This window comes from Heptranchias perlo, chromosome 10 (assembly GCF_035084215.1).
Source record: "Heptranchias perlo isolate sHepPer1 chromosome 10, sHepPer1.hap1, whole genome shotgun sequence".
Lineage (NCBI taxonomy): Eukaryota > Metazoa > Chordata > Chondrichthyes > Hexanchiformes > Hexanchidae > Heptranchias > Heptranchias perlo.
Window position 1 is genome coordinate 70,080,778 of NC_090334.1, and position 17,412 is coordinate 70,098,189.

General features: G+C 47.4%; 1 protein-coding gene across 1 annotated transcript in view; it reads left to right on the plus strand.

Annotated features, from left to right (window-relative positions):
- fbln5 (fibulin 5) overlaps positions 1–17,412 on the plus strand; it is a 105,415-nt gene that overhangs the window by 49,986 nt on the left and 38,017 nt on the right. Inside the window, exons 5-6 of the mRNA XM_067991980.1 lie at positions 10,059–10,181; positions 13,341–13,457. Coding sequence (XP_067848081.1) covers positions 10,059–10,181; positions 13,341–13,457 — 240 coding nt within the window. The remainder of the gene's footprint in view (positions 1–10,058; positions 10,182–13,340; positions 13,458–17,412) is intronic.

Genomic DNA, 17,412 nt, shown 5'->3' on the forward strand with positions numbered 1-17,412 from the left:
GGAAAGGTAGCACCTTTTGATTGTTACCGTACCTCGTGTTTCTTGTTTAAGTTTAGGTGGAGAAGGAGGGACAGATTTTTTTTTATGAATGAAATCAGCATCTGTTGATTATTTGAATAGCCAAGTGGAGATAAATCTTTCCTAAAGATTCAAACTAGCAGACCACACTGGCAATACATCCAGTGGAGCTGAAAGCTGTCCACACCAGGGAAGCATTGGGAGTGGAATATGGGCTCAGAAGAGTGACAAGGAGCTGGGTTAGGAAGTATTCCTTTCACAGAGTTACTGCCCTCTGGATCAGGTAACTGGTGAGTATGGATTCCCTGCAGTCTTTCAAAAGAGAGTGAGACAGGTTCCTGAGAGAGGGGGGACATTTCCAGTTATTAAAGTTATGTTGCTGGTTAGCTGGGACTAAAAGGGTACTTCAGCTTCCTGGAGCTTTGCTTGATCGTCTTAGGGAGTAGGAGAGGAATTTCCCAGAGTTTTTCCTAAATTGGCCTCCGCTTTTTATCTCGCTCCAACTCTCAGCATCCAACGAACATATTCACAGAGGTGTAGAAATGTGATATGTTTTCATTCAATGTGTTAGCATCAAGAAATTAAAAACTGGGAATCTCTGATGGCCCTGTGAGTAAATATACCAGGGTAGTGCTGGCCAGAGAGGTCCCAGGTTCCACAGCACTACTGCGGGCTACTCCCACTCCACCCCAGCCCATATCTCCAACCCCCTCTCCCAGGACTTGGCTTATGGCCACAGTTGGCCCTGACTGAGCCCCCCCCCGCTCTCCCATTCCCACTCCCATTCTCCTCCCCCCTCCCACACTCTTCCTCTCCTGCTCTCCTTCCCTCTTCCCGCTCTCCTCCCTCCCTCTTGTTCTCCTCCCCCCACTCTCCTCTCCCCCGCTCTCCTCCCTCCTGCTCTCCTCCCCCCCCGCTCTCCTGCTCCCCTCCCCCTCCGCACTCCTTCCGCTCATTTCTCCCCCCCGCTCTCCTCTCCCCCCCCGCTCTCTTCCCTCCCTCCCATTCTCCTCCCCACTCCCGCACTCCTCCCCCCTCCCGCTCTCCTTCCCTCCTCCTGCTCTCCTCCCCCCTCCTGTGCTCCCCTTCTTCCCGCTCTCCAACCCCCTTCCCGCTTCGTCCTCCCCTGCTCTTTTCCCCCATCCCGCTCTCCGCACCCATCCCGCTCTCCTCCTCCCATCCTGCTCTCCTCCCCCCACTCTTGTTCTCCTCCCTCCCCCCACTCTCCTTCCCTCCTCCAGCTCTCCTCCTCCCTCCCAGTCTCCTCCCTCCCACTCTGAGGATTTACCTTAGGGCCGCTGTCGGTGGGCAAGTGGCTGAATTTAGATCACGCCAAACGGGCGAGCCACCTCTGGAGGCGCGACAGGCACCAGCAGCTCGCTCCGATTATTACAATGAGGTTTGAGGCGCAATTTCTGTCGGGACTCGGGCTTCCCGGTTCGGACGCGCTCTGGAAGTGCGCCGTTAGTTGTGCATCCCGATACAGGCCATAACGAATTTTTACCCCTGTGCATCTACAATGAGTGAGGGAAAGGTCAGAATTGGCTGTGATTCCCTCTACAGGATAAAGCCTGGTGACACTCACTGTCTCCATTCGTATAACTATCCCTGCCCTGGCTGGGGTGGAGCTAAGTGCAGTACAGGTCAAAGATCGAACCCATGGTCTTCATAGTCTGTGGGGCTCAGTAGCACAGTTACAGAATGGTGATGAGGATAAAGAATCTTCATCTGAGACTGTTCCAGAACCAATAAACAGTTAAATACAGGAACATTGAGACACATTGCCTTGAGCCGACATTTGTGGCATGTCATTTAATTAATAGTATTGTGTTTGCCGCATGAGCTAACTCGGTATTTTGTGTGAAATTAAGTGTGGAAATCTAAGATATGGGCACAGATTACAATGGGTGAGGTCAAACTCTAACTATGGCAATGGCTGCCACACCTCTGATGAAATGAAATGAAATGTGACAGCTCCACCATCCTCCTGTGAATATGATATTTTTGTTACTATTATGTTCGGTAACAAGAATATCACAGTTAAATCCTCAGATGGTCCAAAATCCTGGAACTCCCTTCCCAACAGCAATGGACTGCAGTGGTTCAAGAAGAAGGCTCACCGCCACTGCCTTCTCAAGGGTAACTAGGGATGGGCAATAAATGCCAGCCTTGCCAGCACCGCCCACATCCCAAGAATGAATTTAAAAAATGATACTTTGCTAGTAATTTTATACTTGATTTGACATTGCTAATTAGCTCCACTGTATCATTCAAAGGTTTGATTTAATTAAATCAATAAAGATAAATATACCTTTTGTACAAACCTGCTGCTGTTACATATTGGTAATAGGTTGAATATTTGGTGTGTAAATCACTATAAACTGTAACTGTTGTACAATAATGAGGATTTCCATCTAGTAGAGAGTTGTTTTATACATTGAAATTTTCGTATGTGAATTATGCTTGGATCAAGAATGCCTTTACTTGGAGCTGAGTGGATTAAAACTCAACTTAACCAATTATTTGTCTTATTATACCCAGATTTTATTTTTGTTTCTTATTGAGAAGGACTAAGATCTGTATTGCAGGACAGCACAAAGGGTGAAAAGGGTAGGAGATGCTTAATGGGTCCATCTCTATTTGTGTTACTGCAGCTCCTGTGCATTGTTGGGTTAATGGCTCCATCTCTATTTGTGTTACTGCAGCTCCTGTGCATTGTTGGGTTAATGGTTCCATCTCTATTTGCGTTACTGCAGCTCCTGCGCATTGTTGGGTTAATGGTTCCATCTCTATTTGCGTTACTGCAGCTCCTGTGCATTGTTGGGTTAATGGTTCCATCTCTATTTGCGTTACTGCAGCTCCTGTGCATTGTTGGGTTAATGGGTCCATCTCTATTTGCGTTACTGCAGCTCCTGTGCATTGTTGGGTTAATGGTTCATGCAAGACAGTTCCCACAATGACATCATCAGCATTTACTGTTTAAAGAAACAGAAATTAGAAATGGACAGAAATAAACAGCACAAAAGAACAATGTTAATACCCTACACAGGCACACAGGGGTGAATGGCCTCCACTGTGCTGAGAGCTCTATGAAAAATGCTAGGATTAGCCAGAGTGCATTGTAACTCTGATTTTAATTGATGTACTGATGGTGAGACTCCCTCTTAAGCATTTATTATTATTATTATAAATTCTACCCTTAATTGTAATATCAGATAAATGGCCACTTGGGAATTGAGATGTGAGATGTGAGATACAGCACAGGAGTGGATTTATTATAGTGTGACAACTTAACCAGAAATAATCAGAGCTGGAGCAATATAATAATATAATCACAGCAATGGAATCTTTCCACTTAGTCTCTGTAATATTTTTATAAAAACATTTGGGGCTCTACAGAGGCTGGGAAAGAATTCATTGGAAGAGTTTCTCACAAGAGAGATACGTTTGGTAATGTTTGTACTGAAGGACTGGAGGTATTGCCTCCATAAACAATAAATCACACAGCCATTATATCAGCACTTTCTCACCAGCTCAGTTCACCTACTTAATTGGTGATCAAACCCTCCCTTTCCCATGGGCACCGACAGAGCAGACAGCTCCCAGATCCACCCTCTACAGTCAGGCTTCCCTATTAATGGGATATAAATGTATTTAAGAAGGGTACAATTTAAAGTCAAATGTGTATAAATAATATTTTTGTTAAATCGGAGATCCGCAAGTTATTTAAGGGAACCAATATAGAGCTGAAATAAATGAAGGGATAATTTTGCGCTTTCAGAATATTGGGCAGGCCATGTAATGGGTGTGTGATTCTCTGCGCCCAATATTCCTAGTGTCAAATTGTGTCTGATAACGCTCCTGTGAAGCACCTTTGGGACATTTTACTACATTAACGGCGCTATATAAATGTAAGTTGTTGTTGTTATAGGCGTTGCCAGCATGTGATGCTCTGCTCTGAGACTGCTAAAGCAGAACATTTACCCTCAGTTGCCTTTGTGCAATTGTTAAAAGCGATCAAAGAGTTAATGTACCACCTGTACTGGAGCCGGCTTTTAAAATTCAGTTGAAATAAACATAGTCCAAACTGAAACTGTGTGCGGGGCCAGTGAACACTAAAGTGATAAGTTCATGCATCACATGGTTGTCGTTGAGAATATTAGCAACAACTTGCATTTAGATAGCGTCTGTGGTGCAGTAAAATGTCTCAAACTGCCTCAGAGAGGTGAGATAGATGCTGGTCATCCATGGGAGGCAATCAACAGCATTGTTGAAGAGAGACTATTGAAGGAGGTGGCAAGGTGGATGAGTTTGGGGAGAATGCTCCAAAGTGTGAGGCCAAGCAGGTTGAAGACTCGGCCACTGAAAGTGAAGGATAAAGGTGGATGCCAAGGAGGTCCGAGTCAGAATCAGAGTGGAGGGCAGACCCTGTCACGTAGGCAGAGGACTTCCTCAGAGCCGTTCCCGCTCCACCGTCGTAATCTCGCCGGAAGCGAGTCGGAAAGCCTGTTTCCGCCACACATCTGAAGTTACGGCCGTGGAGTGAGAAGGACTCTTGAGAAAATTCCCGGCTATAAAAATGGAGGAGGTTGCAGAGATAGAGTGGGCTGCTGCCATGCAGTGACTTGTGAACCAAGGCCGTGGATACTGACCTCAGTGCATTGGGGATGGGTAGCCAACAGGGGTTGGTGAGGACAGGAAAAGGATAGTGGAGTTTTGGACGAGTTGTAATTTATGCAAGGTGGAACTGAGGAGGCCCGCGAGGATAGGGCTGGAGTAATTGGGCATAATTATAACATGGCGGTGGGAACTCAGTGGGGGGGGGTGAATAGTTGCATGGGAAACCCGGAAAAATTTTGCGTGCGTCGGCTCGAATGATCGCAACTCAATTGAAAGCCCTTAATGTAACTTCCGAGTTTCGTGTCTCCAAGCTGTGCAGCGGGCCCACTGCGCACCCAAATGACGTGCTGGGAATTGGAGTATTTAAAGAGCCATTGGAACCATGGATTTTGAGGGAGAAAGGAGGAATATGCAGATATGGAGCACCAAAGGACTAAGGCAGCACCCCGGTTTGTCATCTCCTCACTTGAGTTGCTACTGGCCGGTGTGAAGAGCAGGAGGGACATACTGTACCCGGCTGATAGAAGGAAGCGCCCTGCCTCTGCCACCAAGAAGGCCTGGCTCGAGGTTGCAGAGGAGCTGAACAGCAGGAGCACGGTGGCAAGATCATGGGTGTAATGCAGGAAGTGCTTTAATAACCAAACCAGGTCAGGAAAAGTGAGTACAGTTACTGATTCACCAACATCCTGTGGTGTACATCACCCCCTCCCCCACAAGCGTACTCCATCACATCATTCCTCACACCCACTTTATTAACTTACCTTCACTTTCTGTGCACTTCCTCACCTCCCCATTTGTGACCCCACCACTCCCACTCACCCCAATCCTGATGCATTGTGATGAATCTGTCTGATGCTCACCCTTTGATGCACCTCTTTCATTGGTAGCCTTACCCAAAGCAATGCATCTGTCGGGTGACCACGTCACCCTCACTCACTCACACGTTTGTTCTTTCTCCCCATGCAGGAAAAAAGAGTACAAAATGTATGGGAAAGGATGAGGACTGGAGGGAGGTCACCACAAATTATGTCCTGGCAGAGGCGGAGGCGGCCTTGGAGCTCAGCCGCACAGTTAAATGCCTGGCCGTCGGAGATGACGAGACTGGCAATCTGCAGATGGCTGGTGACAGAACTTTATCATCCCTCACGCACATCATGAATTGATGTTATCAATGATTGACCTGTAGCACACCTCAGTATGCTCATTGCAAATTAACTTCTGCGATGATTCTTAATATTGCTTTATGTTCTCTTCCAGGGCCTTCAAGGATTGATGAGGAGGCAGGCGCCATGGAAGAGGGCGATTCCTCAGAGGAGCTCCATTCCTCTGAGGGTGCATTGTCACATCATATTCCAGCCATGCACCAGCGCAGATACTCACAATTCGATGGGTCCTGTTAGACAAATAGTTGGGTTGTCCACCTGGTAATTAACCACTCAAAAGTGAGCACGAGCAGACACTGGTGGCAGGGGAATCTGTGGAGAGTCTGCGTCGGTGGGCGCACTCCTCTCCAAGCTCTGCTCAGTTGGACGCAGATGCAGAATCCCTGGGACCATCGTTGAGATTGAGAATGACAAAGTTACAGCTGCACCTTTGCGAGGTACTGGAAAATGTGCCACGCACACTCTCCATAATAACGGAGAGGCTGGAGGAGTCCACCTCCAGGATTAGTGGACAGTTGGCACAGGTAAGTGTGGGAATGTCTGCAACAGAGAGAATGGCAGCCTCCAGCACGGCTCACAAATGAGTCCATTGAGCCACGACAACGGCCATGTGGACTCTAGATGCCAACTTTTCTGCTACCTTAAACAGGCAGACGGATACTTTAGCCGTGACCTTTGAATGCGTCACAGATCTGCTTCAAGCTGTTCTCCAGCAGGGTGGTAGGAGTGATGTGGCCCTGGCCCTGGAGAGGGATGATGGTGAAAGGGGACATGGAAGTGGGGATTCCATTCAAAGTGCTCCCACATTTCACCCATTGCCCCCTCCCTCAACCAGTACCGGACATGCTGTCTCCTCTCTTGATGGCCAAGTCTGCCCCTGCACGGGTGCAGGTGGAGCAGTCTTTGGCGGGGCCCTCATGGGCTCCACAACCCAGAGGGCGTAGGCCCAAAGCATCTAAGCAGTCCAGGCATGAATCTGAGCAACCTGCCACTACCTCTGCTGCAACCACAGGGGATGCACCACGGAGAAGAGGTAGGACGAGGAAGGCGAAGGTTTTGTAATCACCAAGGGTACGCACAAGAGTGTCTGACAGAATGTCATGTTTTTCATTTATATTTATTTTTTCTTACATGCACATTAAATGTTTTAATTGCCACCACCAATGCCACGTCTTGTCCATTCTTGAGTCTGTTTTGTGAAAGCGCCCCTTTCGTCTGCTTCATCATGATGCCAAGACTCGACGCCACCCATTGGGCGTGTTTACAATGGGTGTAAGCGTGGTTGAAGGATTGTTTTGTGCAAGCGGAGGGGGGGCTGGTGTTGGTGTTGGTGTTGGTGGTTGTTCCAGGCAGTCTGAGTAGTTCACTATCTTCGGTTTGCAGATCTCCTTTTGAGAATCTATTAGATATGAGTGACTCCCTGACATCACGACCAGCCTTGAGTGCTGCTGCTCTGCCGATGGGCTGCCCAGCATCCTCCTCCTCCTCCTCATCATCATCTTCTTCAATGTTGCCGGCAGATGTGGATGCTTCATGAGCGCATTCAAGTTCCTCCACCTCTAACCCTCTCTGCTAAGCGACGTTGTGCAGGATGCAACACACGACTATTATTCTGCACACCCTCGCCGATGAGTACTGAAGGGCTCCCCCAGATCAATCCATGCACCTGAAGCGCATCTTCAGCATTCCAATGGCTTGTTCAATGACAGACCTGGTGGAGATGTGATTGTCAATGTACCGCTGCTATGCCTCGCTGGTGGGGTTCCTCACAGGTGTCAGGAGCCAAGTCTGCAGGAGGTATCCCTTGTCTCCAAAGAGCCAGCCCATAAATCTGTTTTGTGCGTGGAAGAGGGCCGGGATGTTGGACTCGCACAAAATGAAGGAATCATGGCAGCTGCCAGGGAATTTGCACACACCTGCAGAAACCTCCTCCGGTGGTCGCAAACCAGCTGCACAATGATGGAGTGATATCCCTTCTGGTTGATGAACATTCCTGGCTCATGTGCAGGCCCTCGGATTGCTATGTGTGTGCAATCAATTGCGCCCTGTACCCACGGGAAGCCAGCCAGAGAGTGGAAACCCACTGCCCTCTCAGTCTGGCTGATGTCGTTGCAGGGGAAGCTGAAGTAGTCGGATGCCCTGGCAAACTAGCCATCCGTGACCTGTCGTATACATTTATGTGCAGACGACTGAGAGATCCTGGTGATGTCACCAGTGGCGCCCTGGAAGGATCCGGAGGCAAAGAAATTGAGGGCAGTGGTGACTTTAACTGAGACTAGCAATTCGTGGCCATCAGGCCCAGCCGGGAGCAGCTCTACATGAAGGAGCGTGCAGATGTCTGCAACCACCTGGCGACTCACTCTGAGCCTTCATAGGCACTGCTCCTCAGAGAGGTCCAGGAAGCTCAGTCTCTGCCTGTACACCCTCATAATGGGTAGTGCTCCTGCGACCTGAGCCCCTCCATTGGTCCCCTATCTGCTCTTCTCCAGGTCCTTGTGGCGCATCTCTGTTTTGTGGACCTGCAACTCCTAGAACTGCACACCGTGTCTGCCGCAGATGTGATGTGCCTCCTCCTCAGGTGTACTGTAGAATAAATCCATTACGTTCCCCCCACCCCCATCCTGATGGTGTCAGTTTGAGAGGGTCCAAAATGTAGGTAAATATGTCTGAACACAAGAATTCTGAGTGTGAACAAAGAAATCTCAGTCTAAACACGAAGAACTCCCAGCCAAAGGTTTGTCTGAGAGAACAGATTGCCCTGCTGCAAAAACTCAGCTTTTATTCACATGTCAATCACTGGTTTAAAATTCCAAATGAGGGTCGGCTGCAACTCGTCTCAGTTTCCATGGTGTGTTTCAGAGGCCACGGGAGACACATTCAGAAGTTAAAATGGTTTGTGTAACTCAATACACAAAAAGTTAATAGGATTAAGTACTTTAAAGACCTAAATTGGCACTTTAAGTATCATTCCACTGGCTTTAAGTACCAGAGGGACTTCCGTGCGTGCATCCAAATGCATCAGGGTCAAACCCAGAAGTGGGCGGGTTGGTGCCGGGATGTGGTCCCGCTTCGAAAATGGAATATTTTCACTGCCCGCCCACCCCCAACCCACCTGTTCTTGGGAGTTAAAATTTACCCCATTGAGTTTCGAGTGACTTAAGGCAGTGGGGGTGAGATAAGGGCAGAGCCAGGCAACGTAGCGGAGATGGATATCAGTGGTCTCAGTGAAGGGTAGAATGTGAGGCTTAAAGCCTGACCCTGAGATTGGTGACAGTGGGTTCCCTGCCTTCCCAGTGACTGTAAAATCCTGGTGCCTGGAATTCTGATCGGGCCCTAGGCAGAGCTCCGGTGGAATGTTGACGGGGGACTGGAAAGCGGGGCTGGAACTCAGTTCTGCCAGGATTCCACCCTTTGTTTTCTGCTTAGCCATATTTTGGTGGTAAGAGCCACGGGCTGATGCTCTGCTCGTCCTCCCCGGTGCCTAGCGGGTGTAACTGCAGGAATTCCGGGCCGCACCAGGAATTTCACCATTTACGTTTTTAACCGGGCCTCTGCAGAACTCATAACTAGCTGAAAGCCGCCGAGGGCTCGGGAAAGGCCCCGAAATCTAGACTGCCAAAGGCAATCGGTCCCGGAGGAATAAAGCATCCTCTAGCTCTCTGAGGAGCTGAAGATTGAAAACAAAAACACCCATGTTCAATTGGGCCCTTTGCAGGGCATTGCCTCTGTGGTCAGAGCATCCTGGGCCTCCTTCGAGCTGGACAGTGCTGAAACACCTTACTGTGCAGCCTCCTGGAGCATGCAAATGACCCCATTCCTGAAATCTGGGGCGGGCAAGAATCCCACTCTGCCACACTTCCAGCGGTGGAGTAGGGACCTCAGAATGTCTAGCCTCTGGTTCCCAGTTTGAGTTGGCATTGTATCTCTCACACATTTCCAGGCTGAGCTCCTTGCCTGGCTGGTATTACCCACAGCCCACTGGAAAGCACAGGTGGGACTTTCCTGCATTGACTGTCTACGGGAGGGATAGAGGAAAAGTTCAAGCCTATAACTTGGAGGTCAGTAGTATAAAGTGAACGTAAAAAAGAAACCCTTTCACTTGAAATAATGTTATTAGAATACAATTTAACCAATGTACCAGGATGGATGGCTCTTGGTGCTCTTTGACTTCCACCCATTTTTTAAAAAAAAAGACCTTGGCATCTTGAGATAATTTTGCAGCATCACCAACATTTTTGTCTTTCTTCCCCTTTACAGATATAGATGAATGTACATCAGGGACCCACCAATGTAACCCAACGCAGATCTGTATAAACACCGAGGGAGGCTACAGCTGCTCCTGCACTGAGGGTTATTGGTTAGTAGAGGGACAGTGTATGGGTAAGTGTCAATTTATCCCTAGATGACTGAAGGGAATTTTTGAAAATCAGCCGGGGTTGCTGCTCAGCGTCACTATCCAGTGATCTCTGCGGGAAAAATTGGGCAAAAATAGATTAGGACTCAAACCGTCACACCTTCCACGCTCTGTCAACACTCACTTTTGGCTCACGGGTGAAAAGCTGTCAGGTGAGTGAGCTGGCGAAGCAAGAGTCAGCAACACAAAAAGGAGAAAACATGTATTTTGTTTGTTTTTATGGGGTAAATTTTACATGGCAGCAGTTCTGGCACCCAGCCTCACTCAATTGGGTGTGAATCATATGCTCCGTCCAGCCCAGCCCCGCAGCGCTCGATTGTGCGATCCGCTGTCCCATTAAGTGAGGCTCCGCTCTGGGAGCACCACCTTGTAAAATTGAGCCCTCATTGTGTACCCAATACTGCACTGACAACAAAAAGTTCATAGTTCTGTTTGGCCACAAAGCAGAAAGGTGGATGTGACGCTCTCTCTCCTGGCCAACACCCTCCCCCCACCGCACCACCAACTTTATCCTATTTCCACGGTTGGTACTGTAACTATTTACTTCCCAAACTTTTTTGGGGATCTGCCTACTTCTGATAAATTCCCGAAGTTGCTGTTAATCTCTCGGCCTGTAATTTCAACCTAAAAATGACTGTTTGCAGGAGCAGCAAACGAGCATTCCTCTTCCTTCTGTTTAAAAAAAAGGGTTACGCCTTTTAAAATAAGACCGACACCGTATCACAGATAGTGTGTGATTACCTCTTCTTCTCTAGTTCAGTGTGGAGGGAAAAGCAAAAACAGATTCTTGCTTAATATCATGTACCGTGTACTGTAGACACTGTTTTGATTGAGGTTTGAGAGAGCTCTGCTACTAAATGCAGTGCATCGGGACATAGAAACGCCCTCTTACTAATTTTTCTCTCCCCCTCTCCATTTTATAAGGTAAGTTACTTACCTCACCTACCATTATGCCATCTTTCATTTACCAGCCTCAACTCTGTGACTGACCTGTAGGAGGGGGTAGGGGGGAAAGGGGAGGGAGAGGAGGGGGAAGGGGAAAAGGGGGGGGCGGAGAACAGTAGACTTGGTAGTGTAGAAATTTGTTTCGGGCCGTGTCGTTGATTCCATTGACTTCAATGGAGCTGAATATCGGGCGGGGTGTATAATGGGCGGGGCTGTGCGATTCTCTCCGTTACAGCCCAAGACGGATTTCTGCCCCATTGTGTTTTTCCCGACAATTTCTCCTGCCTCCTTGTGGGGAACTGCCTGCCCCCGCTGTGGGGAACTGCATCCCTCTCTGTGGGGAACTGCCTGCCCTCACTGTGAGGAACTGCCTGCCTCCCAATGGAGAATAGCCTGCCCTCCCGTGAGGAATAGCCTGCCTCCCGGTGTGGAATTGCCTGCCTCCCTGTGGGGAATTGCCTGCCCTCCCAGTGGGGAACTGGCTGCCCTCCCAGTGGGGAACTGCCTGCCTCCCAATGGAGAATTGCCTGCCCTCCCGTGAGGAATAGCCTGCCCTCCCGGTGGGGAACTGCCTGCCCTCCCGGTGGGGAACTGGCTGCCTCCCTGTGGGGAACTGGCTGCCTCCCTGTGGGGAATTGCCTGCCTCCCTGTGGGGAATTGCCTGCCCTCCCAGTGGGGAACTGCCTGCCCTCCCAGTGGGGAACTGCCTGCCCTCCCTGTGGGGAATTACCTGCCCTCCCTGTGTGCAATTGCCTGCCCTCCCAGTGGGGAACTGGCTGCCTCCCTGTGGGGAATTGCCTGCCTTCCCTGTGGGGAACTGCCTGCCCTCCCTGTGGGGAACTGCCTGCCCTCCCTGTGGGGAATTGCCTGCCTTCCTTGTGGGGAACTGCCTGCCCTCCCTGTGGGGAATTGCCTGCCCTCCCTGTGGGGAATTGCCTGCCCTCTCTGTGGGGAATTGCCTGCCCTCCCAGAGAGAAACTGCCTGCCCTCCCTGTGGGGAACTGCCTGCCCTCCCTGTGGGGAACTGCCTGCCCTCCCTGTGGGGAATTGCCTGCCCTCCCAGTGGGGAACTGCCTGCCCTCCCTGTGGGGAATTGCCTGCCCTCCCTGTGGGGAATTGCCTGCCCTCCCTGTGGGGAATTGCCTGCCCTCCCTGTGGGAAACTGCCTGCCCTCCCTGTGGGGAATTGCCTGCCCTCCCTGTGGGGAATTGCCTGCCCTCCTTGTGGGGAACTGCCTGCCCTCCCTGTGGGGAATTGTCTGCCCTCCCAGTGGGGAACTGCCTGCCCTCTGCTAGGTGCCTCTCCTGGATGAGCAGGCTGAGATCGATGAGGATGACATCTTCCTGTTGCCATGTAACAATGCTGCAAACGAATGATTACCTCTGGTGAAATCACTGATGCGTTCAGAAACAAGTTTATAATTTCACCGTTGTAAACCTGTTTCTGAACGCATCAGTGATTTCACCAGAAGTACCGACTAAAGTAAATCTCCCCACCTTTGCTCACAATGTTGCTACACATCGTAAATGGAGGAAATCATTCCCACAAGGAGTCATTGTGGCCATAAATCTGTGTCCCATCAGACCAAAGGGCAGCCTGTTGATTAATCAATCAGCTGTGGTTCCTCCCGACCACTATCTACCTCTGTTATATTCCTCTTGAAACGTTAGTAAACTATAAATGCAACATCTAACAATAAAACTTCGGGAGCCCTGAAATTCCATGGGGTTCTCCTGATCTCCCGGAAAGGTTACAGCCATTTTTACCCATTCGCGCTTTTTCTTCAGGGATAGAGACTGTCTCCTGTTGGAGAATTACCGTGGAATTTCCAAGTGTACAAATCCAAATCATAGGATTTGTTTGACCTGAGCTAGAGTCAGTTGGTGCCCACTTCCCGATCTTGAAATGAGCAAATTGATTTTAATACAGATGTTGGGTTTAATTAGAATGAACGAGGACCAAACCAGCAACTAAAAATGCCTCTTACATTTACCACTGTCAAAAGTCCCATGATAACATATTCTGTGCCATAACACAAAAAAAGTCTTCTAACTTACACTCATCTCTTAAGTTAAAGAGTAAATAAAATGGTGAATTGTTACATGATTATCTCTTGTTCTGAGTATGAAAACATGTCGCTCCCTAAATTAAACTTAAACTCCACTCTGTTTCCTCTTCAGACATCGATGAATGTCGGCACGGATATTGCCAGCAGCTGTGCGCTAACATCGCTGGCTCCTACTCTTGCCAGTGTAATTCTGGATTTCTACTGAATCCCGATGGGAGGTCATGTCAAGGTAGTGAGCTTTCACATATCATTCCATCTAAGTGGTAAAATGCAGAATGGGAGTCCCCAGAACTGGCTTTTGAAACCATTGAGTTCGCACTTGCTGGATAATGCGCTATAGCCAATAAAAAACGTTTTGTGGGACCTCTTTTGTTTAATTCACAGCATTACAATAAGTCTTTGGGAATTGAAGGTAAATGAATCTTTATTTATACGACCCTGTTCATGACGCCATATCATTTAACCATTTAAGACATTATGGCCTAGAAATTGTTTCACGCTGGCCTGTGCCAGAACAGGTAGGCCCAAGGCCCACTCAATATTGGGCCTTGGGCCACATTTACCGCTCAGCTGCAGATATCTGCCGGGTGTCCCCAAGCAGCTTGGCGGCAAAGAGGATTTCAATTTTGGGCCGCTGTGTCTTGTGTGCTGGAGGACACATTCTGTTTCCTTAATTTGCAATTGATGCAATCACACAACCTCCTTCCAAGGTTAAGTTGTTGTCCAAGGTTAAGTTGTTGTTGCTACTGAAAGGATGGTCCTTTTTGCACCATCCCTTCATTTGCCAAGAACCATGTTCAAGTCCATCAAGCTGGGTGAGTACAAAGGACCTGAGTCAATGCAAAGTGTTGCTTCTGGCTGCTTGTTTGCATCTCCTTATGCGTCTAATGATAGTCAGCATAATATCATAAGAAACTAGAAAGAAAAGATCACCTCATCATTAAAAATCTGTACAGACCATTTTCAGCTCCCTCCTGCATTGGAACCAAACCTATATCCCTCTACACCCCCCCCCCCCCCCCCACATTAAATCAGGAATGTCCCTGCTTCTGCTTTTGGATATTTGAACTGAGGCAACATTTGTAACAGTAGATGGTTTCATAGTGTCATAGCAGGTACAGCACAGGAGGAGGCCATTCAGCCCATTGTGCATGTGCCGGCTCCTTGAAAGAGCTATTCAAATTGGTCCCATTCCCCTGCTCTTTCCTCATAATCTTGCAAATTGTTTCCCTTCAAGTATTTATCCAGTTCCCTTTTGAAAGTTACTATTGAGTCAGCTTCCACCACCCTTTCAGGCAGTGCATTCCAGAACATTACAACTCTGCATAAAAAGATGTTTCCTCATGTCGCCTCTGGCTCTTTTGCCAATCACCTTAAATCTGTGTCCTCTGGTTACGGACCCATCTGCCACTGGAAACAGTTTCTCCTTATTTACTCTATCAAAGCCATTCATGAATTTGAACACTTCTATCAAATCTCCCTTTAACCTTCTCTGTTCTAAGGAGAACAACCCCAGCTTCTCCAGTCTCTCCACATAACTGAAGTCCCACATCCCTGGTATCATTCTAATAAATCTTTTCTGCAGGTTTTGACATCCTTGCTAAAATGTGATGCCCAGAATTGAGCACAATACTCCAGCTGAGGCCTAACCAGTGTTTTATAAAGGTTTAGCATAACTTCCTTGCTTTTGTACTCTATTCCTCTATTGATAAAGCCCAGGATCCCAAATGCTTTTTTAACAGCCTTCTCGACTTGTCCTGCCACCTTCAAAGATTTGTGTACATGCACCCCCAGGCCTCTCTGTTCCTGTACCCCGTTTAAAATTGTATCATTTAGTTTATATCACCTCTCCTCATTCGTCCTACCAAAATGTATCACTTCTTTGCGTTAAATTTCATCTGCCATATGTCTCCCCATTTCGCCGGTCTGTCTATGTCCTCCTGAAGTCTGTTACTATCTTCCATATTGTTTCCTACATTTTTGAGTTTTGTGCCATCAGCAAACTTTGAAATTATACCCTCTATACCCAAGTCCAGGCCATTAATATATATCAAAAGGAGCAGTGGTCCTAATACTGACCCCTGGTGAATACCACTGCATTCTTCCCTCCAGTCTGAAAAATAACCGTTCGCCACTACTCTCTGCTTTCTGTCTTGTAGCCAATTTTGTATTCAGGTTTCCTTTGCAATAAGCTAACAACTCCAAGTTGGAATTAGTTTCTACTAAGTTACATTTGGATTGATTTCCTTAGCTTACAATGAAACCCCCTTGTTTCCTTCACCTGATTTGACACAAAGAACTTTTCCATACTCGCCTGCTAATTACTCATCAAAATTTAACTGAGTGCCTACTTAGTCTTCATTTTCCATGAGAACAGACTTAGCAGTCTTCGTCCCTCTCCATATATGGTTCGTGAACTAGGACTTGCTTCCATCCATGTTCTTCTTTAACCCTTTCCAAAACCTGGTCCGGATGGATTGTATATTAAAAGTAGTTAGGGAAGAGACAGCAGAGGCACTATAACATATAGGTAAAAATTCACCAGAAAAGGGAATAGTGCCAGAGGACTGACCGACAGCTAATGTGATTCCTATATTTAAAAAGGGAGATAGAACCAGTCCAGTGAATAATAGACCAATTAGCTTAACGTCAGTGGTAGGAAAGATAATGGAATCTTTACTCAAAGACGTAATAGAAAAAACATCTCGAAACTGAAAGTGAAACAAAGAATAGATAGCATGGATTTCAAAAGGGAAAGTCATGCTTGATCAACTTTATTGAATTATTTGAAGAAGTAACAGAAAGGGTAGACAAGAGTAATGTAGTCGATGTAATATATTTGGATTTTCAGAAGGCCTTCGAGAAGGTACCACTGATAGACTCATGATTAAGGTCAGAGCATGTGGAGACAGGGAACAAGTAGCAGAATGGATGGCAAGCTGGCTACAAAACGGAAAATAGAGTAGGGTTAAAGGTAGTTACTCAGACTGGCAAAAGGTGGGAAGTGGTGTTCCATAAGGATCGGTGCTGGGACCATTGTTGTTCACCATTTACATAAACGATTTGGACTCGGGTATCGGAAGTACAATTTCAAAATTTGTGGATGACACCAAATTGGGGGGTATAGTTAATACCGAGGAGGATTGCGACAAAATACAGGAAGACATTAATAAACTTGCAGAATGTGTGTGTAATTGGCAAATGAATTTCAGTGTAGGTAAGTGTGAGGTGATACATTTTGGTAGGAAGAATAATGAGGCCACATACTCCTTGGATAATAAGAGTCTAAATGAGGTACAGGATCAGAGGGATCTGGAGATATAAATACACAAATCACTAAAAGTAGCGACGCAGATTAATAAGGCCATAAAGAAAGCAAACCAAGCACTGAGGTTAATTTCTAGAGAGACAGAGTTTAAAAGCAGAGAAGTTATGTTAAACTTGTATAGAACCTTGGTTCGATCGCACTTGGAGTACTGAGAACAATTCTGGTCTCCATATTGTAGAGAGGATATAGAGGCACTAGAGAAGGTGTAAAAAGATTTACTAGAATGATACCAGAACAGAGAGGCTATACCTATCAGGAAAGATTGAACAGGCTGGGTCTCTTTTCTCTAGAAAAGAGAAGACTGACGGAGACCTGATAGAGGGTTTGATAGGGTAGACGTAGAGAAGATGTTTCCACTTGCAGGGGAGACCAGAACTTGGGGCCATAAATATAAGATAGTCACTAATAAATCCAATAGGGAATTCAGGAGAAACTTCTTTACCCAGAGAGTAGTTAGAATGTGGAACTTGCTACCACAGGGAGTAGTTGAGGCGACTAGCATTATTGCATATAAGGGGTAGCTAGGTAAACACATGAGGGAGAAAGGAATAGAAGGATATGCTGATAGGGTTAGATAAAATAGAGAGGATGCTTGTGTGGAGCATAAACACTGGCATGGACCTGTTGGGCCGAATGGCCTGTTTCTGCGCTGTACGTTCTTTGTAATTAGAATCATAGAATCATAGAATGGTTACAGCACAGAAGATAGAGTAGAGGTTAAAGGTAGTTACTCAGACTGGCAAAAGGTGGGAAGTGGTGTTCCACAAGGATCGGTGCTGGGATCATTGTTGTTCACCATTTACATAAACGATTTGGACTCGGGTATCGGAAGCCATTCGGCCGGTCGAGTCCATGC